General features: G+C 39.5%; 1 protein-coding gene across 9 annotated transcripts in view; it reads left to right on the top strand.

Moving 5' to 3' along the window:
* LOC149254501 (DNA mismatch repair protein PMS1-like) overlaps nt 1-26,288 on the top strand; it is a 422,021-nt gene that overhangs the window by 316,775 nt on the left and 78,958 nt on the right. For all 9 annotated transcript variants that reach the window (XM_089460181.1, XM_089460177.1, XM_089460175.1 and 6 more), the window contains one exon: nt 18,915-18,980. In XM_089460181.1, the coding sequence (XP_089316307.1) occupies nt 18,915-18,980 (66 nt within the window). The remainder of the gene's footprint in view (nt 1-18,914; nt 18,981-26,288) is intronic.

A 26,288-nucleotide genomic window follows, 5' to 3' on the forward strand; every position in this document is an offset into this window, starting at 1 on the left:
GGAGTGACGCAGAGGGCCATAGAGGCTGCGCAGTGCCTTAGAGGGTTGACGCAGAGGGTTTTGGGCTGACGCAGAGGGTTTTGGGCTGACGCAGAGCTTCAGATTGTGCTGGAGAGGGTTTCGTGAGGCAGACTTTCTGAATATCTGCTTTCGAATAGAGAGGTATTACTGCTAGATTATTCTCTCTGTCGGGTGAGCCAGTTTGGTACCCAGTTGTACTCAGAAATACTGCATAATAAAATAACCCTCAGAATTGTTGCACCGGTTTTCCCAAGTTGGGTTTTTCTGGGGACAAGTTGTCCAAAGATAACGGTGTCACTTGTGTGTTTGTTTGTTTCTTTCAACTTTTGATCTGTAGATGGTTGAGACTGTATTTTGTTTATTTCAGTATTTATATGGTAAAATAACTTGTTCGTAATTAACAAGTAGGCGAAATAAACCAGAGAATACAGATAAAATTTCTAATGAGCAATACTTAGAAATTTCAACAAATTTTTGGTACTAGCTTTTGCTGGTTGAAGTGGTTTGACCAATGGCTCATCTTTTGACTACTCCGAAGGCATTTCTCAAGATTTCTGAAAGCTCTATCCTCCATGAACTTTACATTTCGCTGAACTACTACCTTCTTGGTCCCCAGAAGATAGACTCTATATGCCTTCACATTCTCGCTATATCCCACAAGATATCCTTTCTCTGCAGTTTGATCTCGCTTCTTCCTCTTCTCCTTGGGTATACGGCAATATGCTAAACTCCCAAATATCTTGAAATGACTAACTTCAGGTGTCTTCCCAGTGAAGACCTGCTCTGGATTAATCTTGCCCAATGCCCTATGAGGAGTTCTATTCTGGACATAGATTGTCGTGCTGCGTGCTTTTGCCCACAGGAATTTCGGCATATCCTGATCATACTTCATTTCCCTAGCTACTTCGATAATAGTCTTGTTCTTCCTTTTTGCTACTCCATTCTGCTCCGGATTGTAGGGAGTTGTCCACTCTCTTCTGATGCCCTCCCTAGCGCAAAAATCAATGAAGTCTTTGTCAACATACTCTCCACCATTGTCTGAGCGCAACACTTTTATCTTCTTTCCTGTCAAATTCTCCACTAGAGCCTTGAATTCTTTGAATCGACCGAAAACATCATCTTTGGTTTTCAAAAAGTAGATCCAAGTCTTCATGGAATGGTCATTGATGAAAGTGACGAAGTATTCGACACCACTAAGAGCTTTTGTGGACATCGGTCCACAGATGTCTTGAGTGTATCAATCCTAGTACACTCTTGGCCCTATTGTTACTTCTTGGAAACGCTGCTTTGGCATACTTGCCCAGAGCACACCCTTTGCATACATCATCTCGTTCAGTACTAAGATCCGTAACTCCTGTTACTATTTTTCTGAGAAATCTCAGAGCCCTATGGTGCAAATGTCCCATATTTCTGTGCCATAGTTCATTCAAATCCTTGTCAACATTACTGCCTATCAATGCCATTGGTGATTCTAGCTGCAACCTGTTACTTTTGATTCTGATCTGGACCTTCTTTTTCCAACTCGGGTGTTTGACGTATACTTTCTCCTTAATGAATAAAACGTCATAGCCCTTGCTTTGAAGTTGAGATACGAAAAGTAAGTTCATCCCCAGTCCTGGCACATGCAACACATTGGTAGCTCTGAATCGCTCTCTTGTTTCTGTTTGAAAAACTATAGTACCTTTCCCTACTGGAGTACACTTTGCCTTATTCCCCGTGGTGATCTGAAAATTCATCATTTCTTCCTGATAATCTGAAAAACATTCTCGGATTCCTGTCATATGCCAGGAAGCTCCACTATCTATATACCAAACCCCCGAGGAGGCAGAGCTTGCTACGCAAGCAACTTCTTCTTCCAATCTAGAAGCCAACATAGAATAATCGTAATTTGTGTCTCTTGTGCATTCTTCTGAAAATTTGCATGAGTCTCCTGGAGTGGATGCCTCTGCATCATGCTCTTGACCCATAATTGATTTTCCCTTCCTATTGCCGAATCTTTGCTCTAATACCATGTGAAAATTTCTAAACAGAAATTCTATTACTGCAATAACTGATTTATTTCACCTACTTATTATTTCCAATAAGTTATTTATGAACTCCCTTCAATGAACATTAAAATAAATTCTACTACAAATATCACATCATTATACAGAAACAAATCTATGCACAAGAATCAATCACATCAACACAATTATTTTTGGACAATTGTCCCCGGAAAAACCCAATGTGGGAAAATCGGTGCAGCAAAGGAGGGTTTTATTAATCTTCAACAGTAATCGCTTTTACAGAATAATTTACATAGACAATGGGAGAAAAACACGTGATACTTTTCTCTGAGACTTCCTAACACGCTGGAGAGCTTCCTTTTACTACTACGTCAACCCTGCTTCATTTTGCGTGGCTTTGCGCTGCTCTAGTCCCTCTCTGCGTCATCCCTGCGCCTCTCTGACCTCTGTCTCCCTCTGTGCTATCTCTCAGAGTCCCTATGTCACTTCTTCTGAGCTCCCTGACTACTGCTAATCCCGCCTCTTCCTCCACCTTGCATCTCTCCCTTTGAAATCAATCTCCTTCCCTTTGAGAATCGATTTTCCTTGAGACATTGAGTATCTGCTAGTGTGTCTTCAAATGACCCTTAAGTCTTCTCTTATACATTTCCTGTTGACGAATCAACAACCGAAATTAAGTCTTTAATCAACGGCTAAGATTAAAACAGACTTGATTCTCGTCTCTTAGAAGCTTCTCATCCTTATTTTTATTAATACCCATTAATATTTTTATTTTCTTAAGTTTAGACTTAGGAACCCTTTAAAAATATTAATTGTTTTAATAACTCCTCATCCGAATGGAATTTCTCAATACGATTTCTAGGTCTTGGAGATCTCATGTGTCTTAGCCTCTCCACCAATTTTCATGGCTAGAGCACATCCAATGCTACAAAAATCAACAGGGAATACTCAGCAAAGAAGGCAGAGAGAGATCCAACAGAGGCAACACATGTCCACGCAGAAGCCCAAAGGGAATCCGCAAATTTGTTGGAGAATCAATTTTCAGAGCTAGAAGCCAGGGTGTGAGTCTGGGAGGGCAGAAGTCGAAGTCTCAGAAGCAAATCGATCAGCGAGGAGTGACGCAGTTCCCAGTAGTTGTGACGCAGGGCCTACGCAGTGATTGCATAGAGACTGCACAAAGGCCGCCAGGAGCTGGCCATTCAGTGGATGGATCAGCCAGGATCTCCAGTGATAGTGTGAGGTAATATCACTCATCTCTCTGTCAGTAATATTCTTTCTACTGGATAGCCAGTCAAGTATCCAGAGATTGTATTCAGAAAAAACTACTGCATAATAATAAAACCCTCAACTGCTGCACTGGTTTTCCCACACTGGGTTTTTCCAGGGACATTGGTCGAAAAATAACTGTGTAGATGTGTGTGATGTTTTCTCTCTTGTGATATATTTAGTTTTTGCAATTTTAGTTGGTGTAGGCTGTAGTGTATGTATTTCAGTGTTTGTCGTAGAAAACTGCAGGTAACTTGTTCAAACTAATTTAACAAGTAGGTGAAATATAATCAATTTGCTGCAGTAGGAATTGGGTAACCGATTTTTCACATGGTATTAGAGCACAAATCGTGAGAAGAAGAGCTCAGAAGCAGAAAGGAAGAGGAGTTCAAAATTACTATAGAGGCAGCAATTCGAAACCCTTGAGGCAACGCAGCGCGAAGGCCAAAAGGTCGAAGTTTTGAGGAGAAATCGATTTCTTTGAGTGAGTCGACAGAGAAATTCGATCTCCAAATCGAAGCTTTCCAGAGGTAGAAGGGAGCAGAGTATTTTTCCTTGTAGGGCAGATCTTCAGCTGGGACACAAATATTTTGCAACAATTGCTGGTAGAATAGCATTAGTGGGAGAGAGAGAGACACTTGAGGGAATTTCTTCCTCAGAGAATTCCTAGCCAAGGAATTTGAATTCTCATTTGTTGAGTAGCAGCAAGGGGCAGTAGATCTACTGACTCAAACAGGGAGTGTGTAGGCTAGCCCAGCAGCAACACAAAGGAGAGAGGAAATCATTCAATTTTTTCGATTGGCAGAGATGGCAGCCAGAGGGTTGAGAGATCAGGATCGGTTGGATGGTGCATCCAACTATGTGATCTGAAAGGCAAGGATGCCATGCCATTTGGATGAACATTTGATCAAAATCTGCGTCGACAGTGTGGTAGTTGAGCTCGTGAATCCAGATCCGCTCAAAAAGTACAAGGGAGAAATGGCGAAGGCCAAGCGGATGATCCTCGATGGAGTGAAGGATCATGTAGTATGTCACATCTCAAGCAAAGGGACTGCCAAGGAGATGTGGGATGCCTTGTCCATGCTATATCAAGGATCTTCCGAGCAACAGATGATGTACTTGGAGCAAAATATGAGATCCACGCAGATGCAGAAGGGGGAACGCATTGATCCGTTCCTTGCAAAACTTTAGGAGACCTATGATGAGTTAGCAGCTGTGGGGTCAACACCTCAACCTACTGAGATGGTGAGGCTGGCCTTGAACTCAATTTCAGAAGAGTGTCAAGTATTTGTCCAGAGCATCCTGGGCAGGGAGAAATTGCCAGACGGGGAAGGGATGTGGGCTGCTTTTTAGCAAGAAGAGATAAGGAGAGACTTAGTCAAGTGCAAGCCTGATAGTAGCAGCATCAGCGGCGGGATGAAGCCCAGGGAGGAGGATGAGAATGCAACCCTCGCATCTAAGGGGCAGCGGAAAAAGAAGAAATATATTTCGAAGATCAAGTGCTTCCAGTGTGGTGAACATGGTCACTATGCTACACAATGTCCTCTCAAAAAGAAGGACAAGGATGAGAAGCATGATCTGAAGGCTGCATCCGCACAGATTGAGGAGGAGGAGTTTGCCACGATTGCCCAGAGGTGGGGTGATATAGAATTATAGTTCAAAAGAATTGCAGTTGGGCAGGATCCTTGAGGAGTCCACCTCTTGGATCAAAACCTTGCTACGAGAGCCCAAATTAGAAGTAGCAAGATGGACCAGGATCAGTTGGTGCAGAGAATTGTCAGAGTGACAATTGCGGTGGCTAGGAGTGCCAAAGATTGAGCAACGCAGAGCTAAAGTTGGTAGCAGTGCAGTTGACACAGAGCAGAGTCAGCAGCAGCGCAGAGGCTTTAGAGGGTTAGTGTAGAGACTAGCAGCAGTCAGAACTCCAACAACAGATGCATCATGTTGAACACCAGTTTAGTGATTTTGGATTCTTTTCCGTTGCAGATGCAGTAGCAACAACAGTTGGAGAAGGTTACAATGCATATGCGATATTGGCAGTGGTAGTGCCAGCAACAGCACGGATGCAAAATTTAAGAGGGAGTTGCAGTACAGATGCAATGTTGGCAGTGGTAGTATCAACAGCAGTACAAATGCAACATTTGCGTAGTAGTTGATGGGCAATGATGGCAGACATTAGCAGCGCAGAGGGAGATGTTACAGAGAAGGGTGATGCTTCAGCAGGTTGCATTACTATACCACATTCCTCGTTAAGAGGGAGTGTTGATTTCTGGTAGCATTGGATGTACTCTAAGCCTCAAAATTCGCATGGAGTCTTGGAAACATGCATTCCAAAATACCCAAAAACCATTTTGGAAAATTCCACCCAGAGACAGTTTTATTAAAATAATTAATTATTTTTAATGGGTGTCGAAGTCTAAACTTAGGAAATTAAAATAATTAAAGGGTATTAATCTAACTATGGGGTAAACTTCTAGAAGAAGACGAGGATCAAGCCAAAATGAACTAATCCATTGATTAGGATCTAATCTGAATCGTTGGTACATCGAGTGAGAGATCAGAAGATCGAATTTCTGAAGCACAGCAGTTGTCAGGAGAGAAATTCGAAGTGATCTTTTGCAGTGAGGGGCAGGGATAGTTTCAGTTAAAGATTTCTCCTAATTTGGGAATACTCAGCAGAGAAGGCAGAGAAAGATCCAGCAGAGGCAATGCAAAGCCAAAGGTTGACGTAGAGCCACGCAGGCCCACGCAGAGGCAGCGCAAAAGCCTATAGGGAATACATAAATTTGCTAGAGAATCGATTTTCAGAGCCAGAAGTCGAGGTGTGAGACTAAGAGGGCAGAAGTCGAAGTCTTAGAAGCAAATCGATCAGCCAGGAGGAGTGACGCAAACCCCAGTAGTTGTGATGTAGGGCCTACGAAGTGATTGTGTAGAGACTGCGTAGAGGAAGCCAGGGGATGGCTATTTAGTGGCTGGATTAGCTAGGATCTCCAATGATAGTGTGAGGTAATCTCACTCATCTCTCTGTCAGTAATATTCTCTGTACTAGATAGCCAGCCAGGCATCCAGAGATTATATTCAGAAAAACTACTGCATAATGATAAGACCCTCAGTTGTTGCACCGGTTTTCCTACACTGGGTTTTTCCGGGGACATTGGTCCAAAAATAATTGTGTAGATGTGTGTGATGTTTTCTCTCGTGTTGTATTTAGTTTCCGCAGTTTTATTTGGTGTAGGCTGTAGTGTATGTATTTCAGTATTTGCCATAGAAAAGTGCAGGTAATTTGTTCGAATTAATTTAACAAGTAGGTGAAATATAATCAGTTTGTTGCCATAGGAACCAGGTAACTGATTTTTCATAGTGGGTAGCTCATGAGTCATCAATCATCAACATCAAAATCAACACCACCGTCATTGTCACCACTGCTCACCTCTGATGCATCCTCCTCCTTTGTACCTAATGTCATCTTTGCATATGCTGGTGTGGAGAATGACCCCTCAAGAGTATCACCATCATAAAAAATGACAGGCTCTAGCACTGGCTCATTAAGATCCAAGTTGGCCAATGCCAACTCAACACTGTTGTCCAAACCCATATCATCAGGAAAGACATCCTACATCTTTGTCTGTCCCTTCAACCACTCACCCCTCTGTCTGTAAAAAAACAAAGGTTGGTGTGCACATACACCATCGTCTCTGCCCTTGATTGTTCATGCCTTCTCTCCTTGACCCTATACAAATTCCCGTATGTGCTCCAATTCCTCCCGCAACAAGAGGATGGAGTCACCTGAGAGAGGAGCCTCATGGCTAACTGTTGTAGAGGAGGGCTTGTTGCCCCATGAGTTGCCCACCAAGAATAAGGTTTCTTAGCCCCCTATCTCTAATCACATCATATCCTGCAAATCGACCAGTGCCAGTGGATAAATCTGCAAAGGAATCCTCCACCTCCTCAAGGGATGCTCTATGCTGAAAAATTTGCCTCAATGCACCCTTCCTCCCTTATGAAATTTCACCATCCATGTGAGGAGGGAATCTACGGGAAGGTACACCATTTAGCCACTCATGGCTGTAGTATTTAGGGTTCAACGAGTGAGCCAAACAATGCAAAGGTGTGCAATTCTTGTCCCATCTATTGACAAGAATATCCTGTATGGTGGTGAAGAAGGCCTCTAATGATGTCTCATACTCAGGGCACTCACTCTGTAAAATAATGGTCCTCACGGACTCAATCATGGAATCCCATCCCTCATAAACCTCTCCTAGGATGGGTTGGTCTGCATCTGCAAATTGTAGCAAAGTAATGATAAGGTCCATGATCTTAATAGTGAGATCTACCCTCTCCCACCAAGCATCATCTAACATTGTGTCCTTGACTCTTTTTGAGGCAACTTGATCTGTCTTTCTCCAAAAAGACGAAAACTCTGAAATAACTATGGCCCCAAGAGTGATCTTGACCTCCCTCAACCTCTTCAACCTGATGAATGAAGAGGCAAACTATGTATCTGCAGTATTCAACAATGATAGATGGGTGTATTTCTTGTAGATTGTGAGAGCATTTGTATGATTTTGTACAAAAGTTGCGGATATGTTGTGCATCCTCAATAACACTTCCAATCCAAGGCACATCAAAAGCAATAGGTTTAAGTGCTAAATTCAAGGAATGGACAATGCAAGTTGTCCAAACTACTTGTGGATATTTAGCTTCCACAATCATGCCAACAACCTTGCAAACATGTGCATTATCTGTAATGATTTGCACAAAAGAATCAACACCTACATCTTCAATAACTTTAATGAACAACTCACCAATATATTGTGCATCCTTGTATCGTCCAAGTGCATCCACATATTTCAAGAAAATTGGTCCATTGAATGAAGACACCATGAAGTTGATAAGTGGGTGGCATGTTGGATTTGTCCATCCATCAAAAACAATACTAACCCCAGATGTTGACCATGCTGATTTAATAGGCTCAAGCATTTTGTCCCCCTCTTTCTTTGCCTTAGTCCACAATGTGTTTCTAAGCTTCTCTAACCCAGGAGGCACAAAACCTGATGGAGCCCCTTGAGTTAGAGATTGACACATCTCAAGAAATAAAGGTGAGCATGCAACATTAAAGGATATGAAGTTCTGATAGAAAAGGAATGCAATGGTGAGATCAAGTTCTTCTTGTTTCTCTTTCTGAAAAATCTTGTACATTGGACCATGTGCTATTGCCTTTATTTTGTTGCTTGACCCACACCCCCACCAAAACTCTCAAATGGAAATTTGTTGTGTGGCAACCACCCTTGCCACACCAACATTGGCCTCTTTTTCCATTTCTTTCCTCTTAGCTAAAGACACCTGTGTACATGCTCCAATTCCACAGCTTGGTAAAGCCAACAAATGACCTTTCACATGGTAATAAGTGCTCTTGAAATGATTGTTGCAATAGTTGCATTTCCAAGCAACATTGCCTCCTCCCTTCAACTTGTTGCCTGGCCCTTGATCTCTTGTGACATACTTCCACAAGGGATATTTGTTTTCTTGAGCCTGCTGTCTTTCTAAATTCATTCTTCCCTCAACATTTGAAGTTGTTGTTGCAGCCCACTTCCAATAGAGGGAACACTTACAGACCCTGATGAAATTGGAACAGGAGGGGCATCACCAATGGGGACATTCTTCCCCTTCCTTTGCCCCTTCCCTGTTGCCCTTGATTGAGCCATGAATGTTGTAAAAAAATAAAGAAAAAATGTACATGCAAATTGCTGTAATGAAAATGCAAAAGAAATAGGAGCAAAATGTGAAAATACTATCACTGCAGCAACTGATTTACTTTTCCTACTTATTTCATCTTGAGTTATTCATGAAATTACTTCAACAAACATTAAAATAAATACTGCTGCAGATATCACATCGTAATACAAAAACAAAAATATGCACACATTGACACAGTGATTTTGGACTAATGTCCCCGGAAAAACCCAATGTGGGAAAACCGGTGTAGCAAGGGAGGATTTTATTATTTAGCAATTTTCTTGTACAACAGGGTGCCAAATTGGCTTACCCACAGATAGACAAACTTCTAGCACTTTCCTAAATGCAACGTAGGCCCTATTGACCTCTGTTACAGTCTGAAACCCTCTATGTCAACCTACTAAGGCTCTGCACAGCCTCTCTGGGCTTCTGCATCACTCCTGCAACCTCTGCATGGATGACGCAGGCCCTTTTGGCTTTGCGCAGTCTCTGCTGCCTCTACATGGCTTCCTTTGGCTCTGCGTCTGCCTCTTCTGCGCTGATCTCGCGTCTCTTTGTTCCGTACTTGCTGCCTCCTGACTGCTCTCCAGACCACTGGTTCAATTTCTCAGCAAATCCTGCTCCAGAAATTGAACTAACTGGTCTCCCTCAGTGTGTTCTCCAAGTGCCCCTCAAGCCTCCTCTTATACCTCTTCTGTTGACATCTCAACGGCCGAGATTAAGTCCCTAATCAACGTCTAAGATTAGATCTGGCTTGATCCATGTCTTTACACATTAATATTTTATTTTCCGTAAGTTTAGACTTCGGGCTCCATTAAAAATATTACTTATTTTAAGATCTTGATCTGTTTAGAATTTGCCCAAACCCTTTCTGGGTATTGGAGATCTCATGTGCCCCAACCTCTCCACCAAATTTTGTGGCTAGAGCACATCCGATGCTACCCCAAATCAACACTCACTCTTAGCGAGGACTGTGCTCTAGCAACACTCCTCACTGAGTATTACTCTGATCATCCGGCATCGGTACCTGTGCTGATGCTAGGCCTCCCTGCCCAACATCCTCTGCATTGTTGCATCCTATACTGCTTCCCATGGTTCTACCACTGCCACAGCTGCATCTGTACAACAGCTCTCTCTGCATTCGTGCTGCTGCTGGTCCTTTCTCCCAACACCGTATCTGCACTGCACCTTCCTCTGCATCTGTGCCGCTGTTGGTCCTTTCTCCCAACACTACATTTGCACTGCAACTCCCTCTGCATCTGTGCTATTGTTGGTCCTTTCTTCCAACACTGCATTTGCACCGCAACGCCCTCTTCATTTGTGCTGCTAACACACTACTTTTGAAAGGGGTTCTTTACCATCCCCATCTTTTCCCTGAAGTAGTCGGATTTTGACTTTCGAAGGGCCTTGGTGAGGATATCTGCCACTTGTTCCCCTGTAAGAGTGTAGCTCAACTGTACAACGCCACGTTGGACACAATCTCTGACAAAGTGACACCGGATATCAATATGCTTTGACTTATCATGAAATACTGGATTCTCGGAGAGTTTGATGCAACTCTGATTATCACACATGATCCTGGTCGCCTCCATATTTCTTTTGAATAGGTTTACTAGCAGTTTTCTAAGCCATATGGCCTCACACAAAGCTGTGCTTACTACCATATATTCTGCCTCAAACGAGCTCAGAGCCACAAACTTTTATTTCCTACTTCACCAGGAGGTTATTCCTGATCCAATGTTGAAACAATACCCAGAGGTGTTTTTCCGATCCACTGAACTTCCTGCCCAATCTGCATCAGTAAATCCACTCAACCTGATATCCTTCCCCTTGTTGTACAAGAGCCCATAATCAACTGTTCCCTGTAAATACCTGAGAACGTGCTTGGCTGCTGCCCAGTGAGCCCTCTTTGGTTCCACCATGAACTGACTGAGGGTGTTGACAGCGTAGCAAATATCTGGCCTAGTATTGACTAGATACATCAGGGACCCTATGAGCTATCGATATAGGGTGGGATCGACATCCTTGTCTTTTGATGCATCAATCTTCTTCCAGTTGGTGATCATTGGCGTAGCCATAGGTCTACAGTCTCCCATCCCGAACCTTTTCAGAATTTTTGTAGCATACCTTCCTTGCCCAAGGAAGATTTCTCCTTTCTGTTGCCAAACTTCTAACCCTAGAAAATAGTGCATTCGTCCCAGATCCTTCATCTCGAACTCTATGGCTAGATTCTTCTTGCAGTCTTCAATGAGTCTGGATGATCCTGTCAGGAAGAGATCATCCACATATAATACTAAGATAAGTGGCTCACTCTCTACGACCAGATAGTAGAGATTCGGATCCGCGTCACTCTTGACAAACCCCATCTTCTGCAAGTAGCCATCTATTCGACCATACCATGCTCTTGGTGCCTGCTTCAGCGCATACAAGGCTTTCTTCAGTCTGCATACATGAGACTTCTTCTCATGAGTTTCAGAGCCCTCTGGTTATTCAATGTATACTTCTTCTTCTATTACCCTGTTCAGAAATGTTGTCTTGACATCAATCTGATGGATCTCCCATCCCATCTGGGCTGCAAGAGATATCACGGTCCTAATAGATGTATACTTGGCTACCGGGGCGACAATTTCCTCATAGTCAATCCCTTCCTTTTGAGCATACCCCATAGCCACAAACCTAGCCTTGTATTTTTCAATACTGTCGTCCGCAACATATTTGATCTTGTAGATCCATCTTGAACCTACCACAGATTTGTCTTGAGGCCTTGACACCACCTCCGAGACATCGTTTACCATTATGGAGTTATACTCCTCCACCATCGCATCTTGCCAGACCTGATGCTGAGCTACCTCCTTGAAGCTAGCAAGCTCTCCATCCTGAGCTACTAATGCTTGATACTTGTCTGGCTGTTTTTGCTCCCTTTTTCTGTTCCTTGGCTTTCCAATGAAGTTCTTTGCATCACGCAGAATCTGACGAGTTTCCCTGCTGGTTCTTCCTCTACCAACAGTTGCTTCTGTTTGCTCCTCTTCCTGATCATGAGAATCTTCTTGATCTCAGGAAGGATTCTTCACTTCTGTTGGTTGAAGAGGCATGACCAATGGATCCTCTTTCGTCTGCTCCTTGGAAGGCATTTCGCGAGATCTTCTAAAAGCTCTATCCTCCATGAACTTTACATCTCGTCGTACTACTACCTTCCTGCTCCTTGGAAGATAGATCTTGTATGCCTTAGCGTTCTCTCTATATCCTTCTAGATACCCCTTTTCTGCAGTCTGATCTAGCTTCTTCCTCTTTTCTTCGGGTATGCGACAATATAACAAACTCCCAAATATCCTGAAATGACTGACTTCAGGCGTCTTCCCAATGAAGACTTTCTCTGGAGTAATCTTGCCCAATGCCCAATGAAGAGTCCTGTTCTGAACGTAGACAGTTGTGTTGCATGCTTCTGCCCACGGGAATTTTGGCATATCCTGATCATACAGCATGGCCCTAGCTACTTCTACAATAGTCCTGTTTTTCCTGTCTGCTACCCCATTTTGCTCCGGATTGTAGGGAGTTGACCACTCTCTTCTGATGCCCTCCTTAGCACAAAAATTAGTAAAGTCCTTATCGACATATTCTCCACCATTATCTGAGCGCAAGACTTTTATTTTCTTACCTGTCAGATTCTCCACTAGAGCCTTGAACTCCTTGAATCGACAGAAAACCTCATCCTTGGTTTTCAAAAAATAGATCCAAGTTTTCCTTGAGTGGTCATCAATGAAAGTAAATAAATACTCGGCACCGCTAAGAGCTTTGATGGACATAGGTCCGCAAATATTTGAGTGTATCAATCCTAGTACATTCTTGGCCCTGTGGTTGCTCCTAGGAAATGTCGCCTTGGCATACTTTCCTAGAGCGCATCCCCTGCATACATCATCTCATTCCGTACTCAGATCCGAAACTCCTGTTACAGTGCTCCTGAGAATTCTCAGAGCTCCATGGTGCAAGTGACCCATCCTTCTGTGCCATAGTTCGTTCAAGTCTTTGTCCCCATGACTACCTATTAGTGCCATTGGAGATTCTAGTTGTAATCTGTACAATCGATTACTTTTGATCCCGATTTGTACTTTCTTTTTCCAGCTCGGGTGTTTGACATATACCTTTTCCTTGATGAAGTAGACGCCATAGCCTTTGCCTTGTAGTTGTGACACGGAAAGTAAGTTCATCCCCAGTCCTGGCACATGCAGCGTATTTGTGGCACGGAACCGCTCTCCCAATTTTGTCTGAAAAACTATGGTACCCTTTCCTACTGGAGTACACTTTGCCTTGTTCCCCATGGTGATCTGAAAGTTCATCTTCTCTTCTCGATATTCTATGAAACACTCCCTGTTGTCGCACAGATTGTCACGACAACGCTTAGACCGGGGGTTGTCACTCTGATCCTCGATCTCTCCGTTTAAGTCTGTTTCTCGCGGCTAAGGGGGGTAGACCCTATGGGAAAATGGATGACCAACTGGGGACTAGTTGGGTTGGGAGACACGAGGGGAAACAAGCACTTAATTGATTTAAAAGTTAATGGACCAGTGCCTTGTGGAGTTAATGATTAAATGTTGCAGAAATATGAACCATGTAAAACAAACATTTATCATCAAATAACCCGAGCGATGTAAGATTTTCAACAAATACACAACGCCTTAACGATGATCCAACAATTAAACTTAAAGAAAAATTAAATGCTTTAAATGATCATAAAATTTAAATGCTGATCAGTTACCACTCTCACATAGCTAACTTTAACTAAACATTTAAGTGCATTTAGCTATAGAGAAATGGAACATAAACACTGCAAAAGTCGCCAAAAATGAAATTTTCAATTTTTTATTAAGCTTTTTCAAAAAAAATTTATATATATATATATATCTATTTTTGTTATTATTTTTTATTTGATTTTTGATGAATAGAATTAAATAAAACTATAGAAAAAATAAAATCTGAATTAAAATCTAAACTTCAACTTTTCTGCATAAAAAAAAAAGGAAATTTGAAATTTTTATTTTTTTATTTTTATTTTTATTTACTTCTAACAAAATTAAATCTAAACTAAATTAAATCAAAATTTAAACTAAAATCTATTAAAAACAAAAAGGAGCTTTTTATGAATTTATTTTTTATTTTTTATGATTTAAATCTAACTTTTAACAAAAGTCTAATAAAAATGAACTTTTTTACTTTTTAAGGTTGTTGTTGTTGGTTTTTTTGTTTGTTTGTTTTAAGAATAAAACAAAACAAAACTAAACTAAATGAAGAAGCTAAAAACTAAATCTAAAAAGAACCTTTTAATTTTTTTCTAATAATTTATGAGTTTTTTTTTTTTTTTTTTTTTTTTTTTTTTTTATTTTTATGATTTTAAAAATTTTAAACAAAACTAACTAAATTAAAAAAAATAAAGATTAAACTAAATTAAACTAAAAGCCAAGACTAAAATTAAATCTAATCTAAATCTAAAAGAAATTTTTCATGCCCTTTTTTAACTTTTTTGTTTTATTTTTCATGAATGAAACAAAACAAAACAAAAAAAAAAGTCTAATTCTAAACTTAAATCTAAATTAAAAATAACCTAAATCAAATCTAGAAAACTTTATTTTTTATTTATTTATCATATCAAAATACACTAAAATCATCTAAACTTAAACTAAAAATGAAACGAAACTAAAGCTAAAAACCAAAAAATACAACCTACGCTGAATTTTACCAATGCATAAAAAAAAAGGAACAAAGAAAAACTTATGCTATATTACCCATACGTATATCGAAAATTGTTTTTTTTTTTGCTGGCTGAAGGTTCGAAGAGTTTGCATGAGGAGCAGAAGCCGAAATTACAGTAGCGTGAAGCTTTCGCAGGTTAGGAAGATGCTGCATGTAGGGGATAGGCAGCCGAGAGAAGTGGAGCAACGATGTACGTGGAGAGGTTTGGAGGTAGCTCAGGCCAGCACTGCGCGGACTTCTTTCTTCTTGTTTGCTTGTTTGCAGGCTGCGGGCATTGCATGAAGGGAATGGACCCTGCGTGAAAGAGAAAATCGAGTGCTGTGCGTGTTGCAACTGTGGGATGGGTTACGTGGTTTGGAAGCAATGGCTACGGATTGAATGAGAACAGTTGGTAATGAGAGAGGGTTGGCCAGTACGCAGAGTATGGAGGGATTGAGGGTTGGATGGGTTTTGTATGCAGGCAATGAGGAGGCAGTGTAGAGAAATGAAAACAACGTGCAGCTGCTTGAGGGTTTTGACAGTGAAAACCCTTTAAAAAATTTCGAAATTTCTCCGAAAATTGAAGACTCCAGGTAGCAGCTGCAAGATGGATCAGAAAACCCTCCAGATTCTCCAGTAAATTTCAAATCACCCTGCATTCAGATTTGTCTGATGGAAGCGCTGATTTTTTTTTTTTTTTTTTTTTAACCTGTACCTGCAAAATGGAAAAAAGAAACAAAAAACCCAGAAGTAAAATGTGCCAGAAACAAAACTGAAACCCTAAATCAGCTAAATAATTACAACATTTACGGATTTAAGACTCTTAGGCAGCCAGATTTGTCAATAATCACAATAATATTATTAGAATTTAATTTTAATGTGAGACACTTCAGAAAACCCTACATGCATTCATAAAAAATTTCAAATGATAAGCCCGGGATCAAGAACTGGCTGGGCTCTTTCAGAAAACACAATCCGGGAGTTGGCTGGTTTAGCCGAGAACTTCCCCTAACGCCCAGTGAACTCAAAACTAAGATTTCCTGCATAGCTTAAAATCAACCATCAACATAGAGGGAGAAAACAATAGTGAAATCCAGATCAAATGGAGATACCTACCATTATATTTCAGAATCTAAACTATCATTCAAACCCCAAATATCAGAGAAGATACCTATGCCTAAATCAATCTTCATCAAGCTAAAATCAATGGCTGAAAATAAAATTATGCAGAAAAATAAATCATCTTACAACACTTTTAGAAGAGTAACACTAGCAAGATTTTTAACCCCAAAGTCTTTTTTTATTGCACAAAAAAAAATCGACTACAAGAGAGCTTTCTTTAGCACCAGACTCTCAGATCTAATCTCAAATGACCCCTAGCACCCTATTTAAAGGAAAAATTCCCAACAGCTAGTTCGAGTGATCCATGTCAAACTAATCTCGACCGTCGATGAGGATCAAGATTTCTTTTAATCTCTTCCGTCGAATTTTTAAATGCATTTTAATATATTAAAAAATTAAAATTCTGCATTTATTTACTCAAAAATTTGACTTATTATTATTATATTATTTTTAAAATTTTTATTTTATTTTATTTTTTTATTTTTTATTTTATTATTTTAAAATTTTATTATTATTTTTATCTATTTTTTAATTAATTAATTTTTTTAATTTTTATTTTTGGATCCTCAAACTTAGCCTTTGGAAAAATCACCTAGGACCTAGGACTTAGGACTTATGAGGGGATTAAAACATTTTCTAACCCTCAAGACACTTTACATCATGACTTTTACAACTTTACATTTCAAAGGGGAAAACCCATTTGACATAGACCCTCATAGACCACCCAGTTCTGCGACCAAATATAATCTAGCAAATCAACACACTAGGATTCCTCTAAGATTCTAATGACAAAATTCATTCCGGCTTTGGGGTTAGGCTGAAGGAAAACTCTGCCGATCATGGATCGATGAGACAAAAAACCTTCCGGAACATAGATTATCACTAGAAGATTAGGTCCACCTAGGAAATTACATACATGACTCAACTCTGCTAAGATTATTTACAATTCACACATGAGACTGGGTTTACAACATAAATTGATCAAGTTGACGATGACTGTCGAATGGCACGGACACGTTAATCAAGCGCTATCCATTTTGCGAAGAAAAGGGGGTGTACTACTATGGGAAGTTGACACGTAGTGGTCAACACTCCCTGATTCCCGTCATATGCCATGAGGCTCCACTGTCTATATACCATACTTCTGATGATGCAGCTCTAATCATGCACGCCACTTCTTCTTCCAACCTGGAAGCCAACATAGAGAAATCTAAATCTCTCTCTCTTGTGCAATCTTCTAAAAATCTGCGTGAGTCCCCTGAGGTGGATGCCTCTACATTGTGGTCTCGACCCATAACTGATTTTCCCTTTGTCTCTGATTACTTGCTCTGATACCGTGTGAAAATTCTATCACTGCAGCAACTGATTTACTTTTCCTACTTATTTCATCATAAGTTATTCATGAAATTACTTCAACAAACATTAAAATAAATATCGCTGCAAATATCACATCGTAATACAGAAACAAAAATATGCACACATTGACACAATTATTTTGGACTAATATCTCCAGAAAAACCCAATGTGGGAAAACCGGTGCAGCAAGGGAGGATTTTATTATTCAGCAATTTTCTTGTACAACAGGGTGCCAAATTGGCTTACCCATAGATAGACAAACTTCCAACACTTTCCTAAACCCAGCGTCTCCCTCAATGTGTTCTCCAAGTACCCCTCAAGCCTCCTCTTATACTTTTTTTGTTGACATCTCAACGGCTGAGATTAAGTCCCTAATCAACGGCTAAGATTAGATGTGGCTTGATCCATGTCTTTTGCACCATTCTAACATAGATTCGTATTAATACACATTAATATTTTTATTTTCCCTAAGTTTAGACTTAGGAACTCCATTAAAAATAATAATTATTTTAATATCTCTTAATCTGTTTAGAATCTGCCCAAACCCTTTCTGGGTATTAGAGATCTCATGTACCCCAACCTCTCCACCAAATTTCGTGGCTATAGCACATTCGATGCTACCCCAAATCAACACAAAATGCACCTACCTGTTGATTGAATCACCTCCAAAATGCTCCCAAACCCTTTTCTACAAGCTCCCACATACTCACAGCAGAAGACACACTCAAGAATGAGTGGCAAATGAGCCCAAATCGGGCTTTATGGGTCGCGTGACACACTTTTTTAGGGGACACGTGTCCCGAAATAGGAACACGCAAGACACGCTATCGAGATTCGCATGTCTCTCAAATCCCACTCTCCAAGACATGTTGAACACACTCATGGGACACGTGTTCCAGCGAATCGTGTCTGATTCGTGGGATTCAGGACACGCTAGGGGGTTTGGATGAATCCGGTTTCTTAGGTATGCTTTCATATGCTTTAGAATATCCATCAAATATGTATCCACTTTTCTATTCAAAATTTGAGTCAATATGTGTTTCAAATGTGAATGAAGAAGATAGATAAATAGATAGAATTTTTACTAAATGTCCATAAGGACAAATGGTCTATGGGAGGCTATACTTTTCTACAAGATAAGCAACAAAAAGTGCAGAAGAGAAGGAAGATGCGTAAAATTAAGAGGGATAGGGCATTATGGAGGGCACATCTTGTACAAGTCCATAATTGACTTGTTTGGCCAACTCCTTTTGAGGTGGGGGTTCGGTCATTTCAATGCAATAATCCCGCACTACCTTGCCCATTTTTTGTAACATTTTATCAACATCCTTCATGAAATGTCTAATAAGTGGCTTCTTTGGAAGAGCATTGGCTAGCTTACATCTTCTAGTGCTTGTCCAATCTAAACAGAAACTGTTAGTTGTGGAAAGAAGGAAAACTTGATTTTGTGTCTCTTCTTATTTGCCTTATAATTGCATGCTTATTTTATTATTCCAGCTATTATAAGCTTATATATCCAATGAAAGTGTCTTAATATATCTTACATTATGTTTGAATGTTTAAAGTCATAATTTATTGCATGTTTATTTTTACATCATTCAAATATTTTTAAAATTCTTGTCAATAGATTTATTTTATTTTATAAAGATTGCTGTTTAATGAATATTGTCTTAATTCTTGTAGGCCACTAGCATTAGAATTATCTGCTGCGGAGGAAGTTACAATTGCATTGCACTTGGATACATTCAGGTATTGATTTTCATTTTAAGGTTGCTTACATTGATAGTAACATTCATGTTCTTGACCATTCAAAGGAAAATTCTCTCTTCCTTTTGAAGCAATATAAAACTAATAATTATGGTACATTTAAGTAGTTATTAGATGCTAAAATAATTATGGACACTAATGAAACAATGGTAATCTTTATTTGTGGTCACTTATGGTGAAGCACCCTCATTAATTGTATCACTAGGTTATGATTTAAGAGTTGACCTAGTCAGTATTATTTTACAATACTCTAGGGGATCAAGATTGTCCATAGTGTTGATAACATTGCTGATTTTTGGGCAATGTGCCGAAAAATGGTAATGCCGAAAAAATCACAAATTTTTTTCCTTCAGTGATTTTTCCAATTTTGAAAAAAATAAATATATTTGTATTTTTTTAATGTTTCCACGGTTTGCTGATTTTCTTGCCGATGTTTCCGAGAAGATGTTTTCTGTAACCTTGCCGATATTTTTCCAATGCCGATGTTATCAACATTGGTTGTCCTAAGTGCATTTATATGGGCTGACTACCCCCTCTGGGAGGGAGTACCCCACCTTGTGAGTTATGTATTTAACAACCCATGCCTTATTTGTAAAATCATATTGATTCATCTTGTGATCTATTCTTTAGCCTATGGGCACCATATCTCTCTTGTTAATGGTCTCTCTCTCTCTCTCTCTCTCTGATTGGTATGTTTTACCTTTGATTGGTGTTCTTATACATTTGATGTGCTTTAGTTGGTTGGATTGTGGTTTGTTGAAGTTGACATTGTAGATCAACCACTTCAACATGGTATCAGAGCTAGTGTCACTTTTCCTTCCATATGCAATGTTATTTTCAGGGATGTTTTTGGTCTAAAACTAGTTTTTTCAATACTTTTTCCGGACAACATCAAATTTCCATAGCTTTTTTCACAAGCACCACCCTTCTATGGCAGCTTTTAGGTATTTTCAACGAATTCAAGGGGCTTCTTTGTAGATTATGGTTGTTTTAGGTTAATTCCCCCCTCTTGTGACATCCCCAGCCCCTAAATGGCTCTGATGGCTGTGTCCTGGAACACTTCAATCCTGCTGTCTTCACCAACAGGACCCGAAACCTTTTGGATGTTCCATCTAGCACGACCATCATCATACCTATAAACAACGGAAGGAAGGGATTAGTACACATCATCATGACACCCATGTATGATCTTATAAATTATTGAAATTGGTAAAAAACGAGATTTTAAAACTCCCTTTTGGTTGGCAAGTGTATTGCCAAAAACTCAAAGCTCACTGGTTCACCAGAACAAGCAACAGTAGCATCATGCCTCCATTTCTCTTGCTGACAATAACTGTTGGAGTCATTTCTCTTAGACCTGAAATTTAGAGTTCAGGACAGCTCTTTTGTTGCTGGTAACTACCGAATAAACCCTTCCTATATGCCTGGAATGGATGACACTAAATTCAAACCCCTCATGAATGCAACATGCAACTCCTCTATGCATTTCCCTGAATGAGTGCAAGGTGGAATTATGTGACTGTGAATGCCCAAGTGTTATTCTTCACAAATGTGCCCTTACTGTATGCATGAATCACTCTTAACATAGCAATAAGGGAGTGGGTTCTCATGCTGCCCCAGAATTGTACATAACTCCTTTTAATATTGTTGTGACTGCTGAATGTTTTAATGTGAAACAGGCCAAAAAGTAAAATGATAGCTCAAGGGTTGTACACTGCTGCCACTGGGAATGGACCTCAACCAATGCTTATCTCATCATAAAAGCGCTTGCAATAATCTCATAAGTAAGTCTCCAATTGCTGGCATATTTCTGGAAACTTGCTCATCATAGGCTACATCCTTTTTGCTGGCTGTTCAAAGCTGATTCGGTGAGAAGGCTTAAGTCAGCATTGGATTCTCACGATTCAGCACTGAATATCAGCATAGATATTAAGATATTAAGGTAGGCCATAACATCCAACAGATACAACAATGTCATTGTTGACATTGTTGTTTTTGCACGGCACTGGAGAATTTAGGTTAGGGTCTTAGAATCTCTGACACTACCAATCCAAATGCCACAACAAACTACTTTGTACAGCGAAATGTAGACAGCAGTAAATCAACTAGTGCACAAAATAGACAACTTTTTACAATTTTTCAATAACCCAACTTCGTTATATTAACAAACTGTAATACAACTGTCTAGGGCTCACGTACTAGGGATAATGGCCCTCATACATCCACTAATAAAAGAATACAAACTAGTGTTTGGTGTTTGTGCTTCAACAACCAATCTACCCTAAACAAGACAACACTTGATCTACTTGCTGATGTAGCGCTCCACATCCCTTTCAGTCCACGTGTCCTGAACACATCTGCCAGTCCTTTTACTCCCGATTTGCAGCAACACTAAAATGATCCTACTCCTGTAGGACACTGAACACGACTCCAAGCTTCCCTCTAGCTGATCATTAGTCCATCAACAACCAACACATAGGGTCTTCATCAACTGCCCACTTGCTGTTCCTTAGTCCTTCAAGAAGTCAATACTTTGGGACTTCTTGCCCACTAGTTACTCCTTAGTCCTTCAAGGACACAACTCTCAGAGACTTCTTTCCACTATTTCCTTCTTGTGTTGCCTGATGAAGACAGACTTAGGGCATGGTGGGCTGCCCACTTCTGTAGTAGATGTCTTTCTCTAACCAACAATCTAGGGCTAGTCAAATTGCTCCTCTTGACCTCCTTCCTTTGTCCTTCAAGGATCAGTCCTGAGCTCACACAATTCTGCCTCTTCTAACAGCTCTCTTTGTCCTTCAAAAGGTTGTACATAGGGCTTGCAGCAAGCCACTACAGCACTCCCAAAATTGTTCTTTTGGCTGCTCCAACAGCTTTCCTAAACTAGGACAACCACCCACTAGCAAATCATCAAAACAAGTGAACAACCATACCTTAACAATCTACTGTCTTTCTTGTCCTTGAGTTTTGTACCTTTCTCTGTAACCTTGGCCCTCTGGTTAGCACTGACTGTAACCACTGTTAAAGCCCTTCTTCTTGGTCATTTATGCTATGAAAATATGTGGATTATCCTCCTCAATCAATCCTCCTAATTCCCTGTCCCTTGCTACCCTCCTGTTTTGGCTTTCAGTCCCTCCAAAAGTCTTCTACAGGTGAGCGACCTGCAACTAGGGCACCAACAGAATTTCAAACCTCAACTTTTAAGGAGAATTACCTTCAATCTTGGCACAGAACCACCCTGCTCAGCTCCCTCTTCCGTTGGCTGCTTCTGCTCCTAATGCAGCTAAAACAGACTTGTGAAAGTAGCCCAAAACTGCTCCTTCCTCCTTCGCTTGTCCTATTGGAACTTGCGACCTATTTCAGGGGGATATGCCTTTGACGTTTGCACTTTGGATGTGTGGATTGAGTTCTTTCCCCACTCATTTTTTATACCTTTCATTAGGGTGTGCAACAACTAGCCCTTCGGGCATCACTAAGTCTAGGCCAACTTGACTTTTGTTGCAGAAGCCCACACAAAACGCTAAAAAATTATTATCTCACAATCCACAAGACCTCTGTCGGTGCTACAAGTTGATCCTTGCTCCTTTAAGGATGCCCTACAATCTCCAAGTGCCAAGTGTCCAACTTTCTCCTTGATTTTGGCCCAACTCCTTGTTGAAGAAAGTGTAACTAGGTTTGGTCTTCATAAATGTACTTTTGATATTTGTATTTATTCAAGAAAAGAAATATTATTTTTGTTATATTTATCAATGAGTTTCTTGCTCATTGAAATAGGTCTAGCACATGTTAAAGTGCTATAGGTGAGTCAAAGAGTCAAAAGAAAATGTTGAAGACCTTAAGGGCATGTTACACCATGTATATATTTGTATAAGAGTCAAATAATATCTCTCCAAGCAAAGTCAGTCCTCTCCATGCAATGACATCATCAAAGAAGCAATTCTGATGCAAAAGAAGTGAAGTCGGCCTACTGTCCTCAAGTCGGCCTAAAGGAGGGACAGTCCTCTATATATAGAGGCTGTCCACTCCTCCAACAACAAGCCTACAATACCTCTGAAATCAGTGAGAAGGAAGACGAGTTAAGGGTGAAGGGAAAGCGAGTTTAAGGAGCCTCTAGTGCAGCGAAGAAGGAGAAGTCTAACCGAAGTTGAAGGGACTGTTTTTAGGGTGAAAAACAGTCATACATGCGAGAAAAGAAGGGCAGTCTGCGGTCATAACAGCAGCAAGATCACAGTCATACATATCTTATTGTTTGGGCTAGTAACTTAGGCCTATAAGGCCTCCTACTCAAGCGAAGAATAGGGTCTCTCAAGCGAAGGAGAAACGAGCCAAAAGTATAAGGGAAACCTCCCACATGTGCAAGAAACTATGGCCGCAGTGCTGTCACATCAAGAAGAAGCTCAGTGGGACAAGAGAAGGAAAGTATCTTCATAGGTGAAGGATCTCACTAAGAATCAAAGATAAGTCTCTCTTCTAGAGCTCACGTAACAAGGTCTATCATCAGTTGCCGGAAGGAGGAGGAGGACAAAGTGCCAGAAGGAGGAGGACAAAGTGCTGGGAGCCAAAGCGCAGGAAGAAAGATGGACTTGACTTGTGCTTGAAGGATATTCTTGTCAAGGGTCTAGGGTTTGGCATTGATCAATAAGAAGTTTCAATAAGAGAAATATATGAAAGGGTTTTCCTCTCTAAGAGAGAGAGGTTTTGCCCTGGCAGAGAGCCAACATCTGTGTTCTTGTTCTTATGTTTTTGGTAGCAGTTTGATGAAGTAAACACACATGCATTAATAAGAAGAAGAAGAAGATTAAGCTAACAAGATAAATTGTAAAAGAGCTTCACAAATTGTTATCAAGTCAAGAAGAATCCTACTATACCTAATTGCCCTAGATTCTTCAACATGGTATCAGAGCTAAGGTGACACATCAAGGAAAGGGCATCTCAAGAACACTCATAAGGTGACTCATCAAGGAAGAACATCTACAAGGTTGAAGCATCAAGCCAAGAAGTCTCAATCACATCAAGGACAAGAAGTTCTACCATCTATCATTCATCAAGGAAGACTACAAAGCAAGAAGAAAAGCCTTATATAAAGGCACCTACAAGAAGAGAAAATCAATGAGGGACCTACATCAAGCTACAAGTCATCAAGCAAGTCCACTTGGGGAAAGCAACTTGAAGAACATCAAGATCTGAGGAAGGCAAACCATCAAGTAAGTATATGTCCCCTTCTGAATATATCTCAATGTCTTTTTGCAAGGAAAGCAACGAATTGGTTGGGACCAATAACTTCCTTGCATGGAAGAAGAGGATTGATTTACTTCTCAAAGAGAATGAACTTCTAGATCACATCAAAGGGAATATCACTATCCCTACTAAGGAACAAACTCAAGCCTTAGCCAAGTACAATAAGGATGAGACAAGAGCTCAAAGGATTCTAATAGAATCTATCAAGGACTCTCTCATTCCTTATGTCTACAAACTTGAAACATCAAAAGAAATCTATGATAAACTAATAGAGCTATTCTCGGTAAGCACAGTTGGAGAAGTGATATCTCTACGAAATGATTTGTACAAGATGAAGATATCAAAGGAAGGAATATCTCTGTACTTCATGAGGATCTCTGAGATGAGGGATCAACTTCAAGAGCTAGGTGAAGTCATGTCTGACATAGAAATGACAATTGTAGTACTCGATGCTCTACCTAAGGATTGGAGCAACTTCACATCAAGCATATATGCCAAGAAGGAAGCTACCCCACTAAGTGAACTATAGTCTCTATGCAAAATAGAGGAAACTAGACTCAAAGCAAAGGATGATGTGGGATATGTTGTCGCACAAAGTGTCTAGGTACCGCGACAACGCTTAGAGTAAGGGCTGTCACTCTTTATCCTTACTCACTCCGTTTAGACTCTCTCGTAGGCAAGTCAAGGGGGGTAGTCCCTAAGGTGAAAGGATGAGGATAGCCCATGGAACATGGGCTCTAGGAGATTTTAATGATGGGCAACTTGACTAATGTAGAATAAATCTCGGTCAATTAAAGTGGATGGATAAAACTAAGACACAACCGCAAGATATAAATGACTACAAACCACTGCCTTTAATTTGAATTAACCAAAGACTAAATGAATGACATGTTATCCAAAACAATTTTCCAGTGTGATGAATAAGAACAATCATGAATGATAAAATGTAAACTGCTCAAAACTTTGAGATGCAGGGTATTCCAGGTTTAAAATGATTTTCGATTAATGGCCCAGATCTAGAATTAATTAGCTTTCTCCTATCGCCAATATAAATTTTGAAACATTAATCGCACTTGACAATAGAGAAATATAAAAAATGCATTTAATCACCAAATAACACTAAGGAACTTCAAATTTCAATTTTAATTATTCCTTAGGCAATAACTTTAATGGTAACTAAAGAAATCAAAATCTTTTTTTTGATGTGACAGAAGTAAAATGAATCAAGGGATTAATAAATTAAAATTTTAATGGGCCATAGGCCACATTAAATTTTTCTAGTATGAATGCGTGAATCCCTTTGATTTAATTCCTTCGTTACCAAAGAATTTTAGATTTTTTTTTAAAATTGATTTTTATATTTTTTATAATTTTTTAATTTTTAGGACTTTTAGGATTTAAAAAAAAAAAATTAATGTTTTTTTAGAATTCTTTTTAAAATTTTAGAATTTTTTAGATTTTTTATGTTTTTTTTTTTTTTTAATTTTAGAGATTTTTTATGATTTTTTTTATTTTTAGGATTTTGAAACTTTTATAATGTTTTTTTTAGAAATCTTTTGAAAATTTTAGAATTTTTTAGATTTTTTTACGTTTTTTAAATTTTAGAGATATTTTATGATTTTTTTAATTTTTAGGATTTTGAAACTTTTATATCAAAATAAAAATGATAAATGAAATCAAAATAAAAGTGAAAAACAAAATCAAAATTTTTAAACTTTTAATAAATCTAACTTAAGCTTCAAAACAAACCAAAAATGAAATCGAAAATAAACCTTAACTAAAAAAAAATACAAAACAAAACTAAATGAAACCACACGCATATATACAAATGAACATAAAAAGTGAATGATATATATATATATATATATATATATATATATATATATATATGACCAACCCTAACCACTAAAACATACAAACAAAAGAAAGCTAAAGAGAAATTGTATTTCTCTATTGTGTGCTGGATGGCGACATTGAGGATGGAACAGTGAGACTACGAAAATGGAGCTGGAATGTAAGGCCACGGGTTGTAGATTTCGAAGGGAGCAGCGGGAA

The sequence above is a fragment of the Pinus tabuliformis genome, chromosome 7 (assembly GCF_031772625.1).
Source record: "Pinus tabuliformis cultivar Carrire ecotype Pingquan chromosome 7, CPIR1, whole genome shotgun sequence".
In the NCBI taxonomy this organism is placed as follows: Eukaryota; Viridiplantae; Streptophyta; class Pinopsida; order Pinales; family Pinaceae; genus Pinus; species Pinus tabuliformis.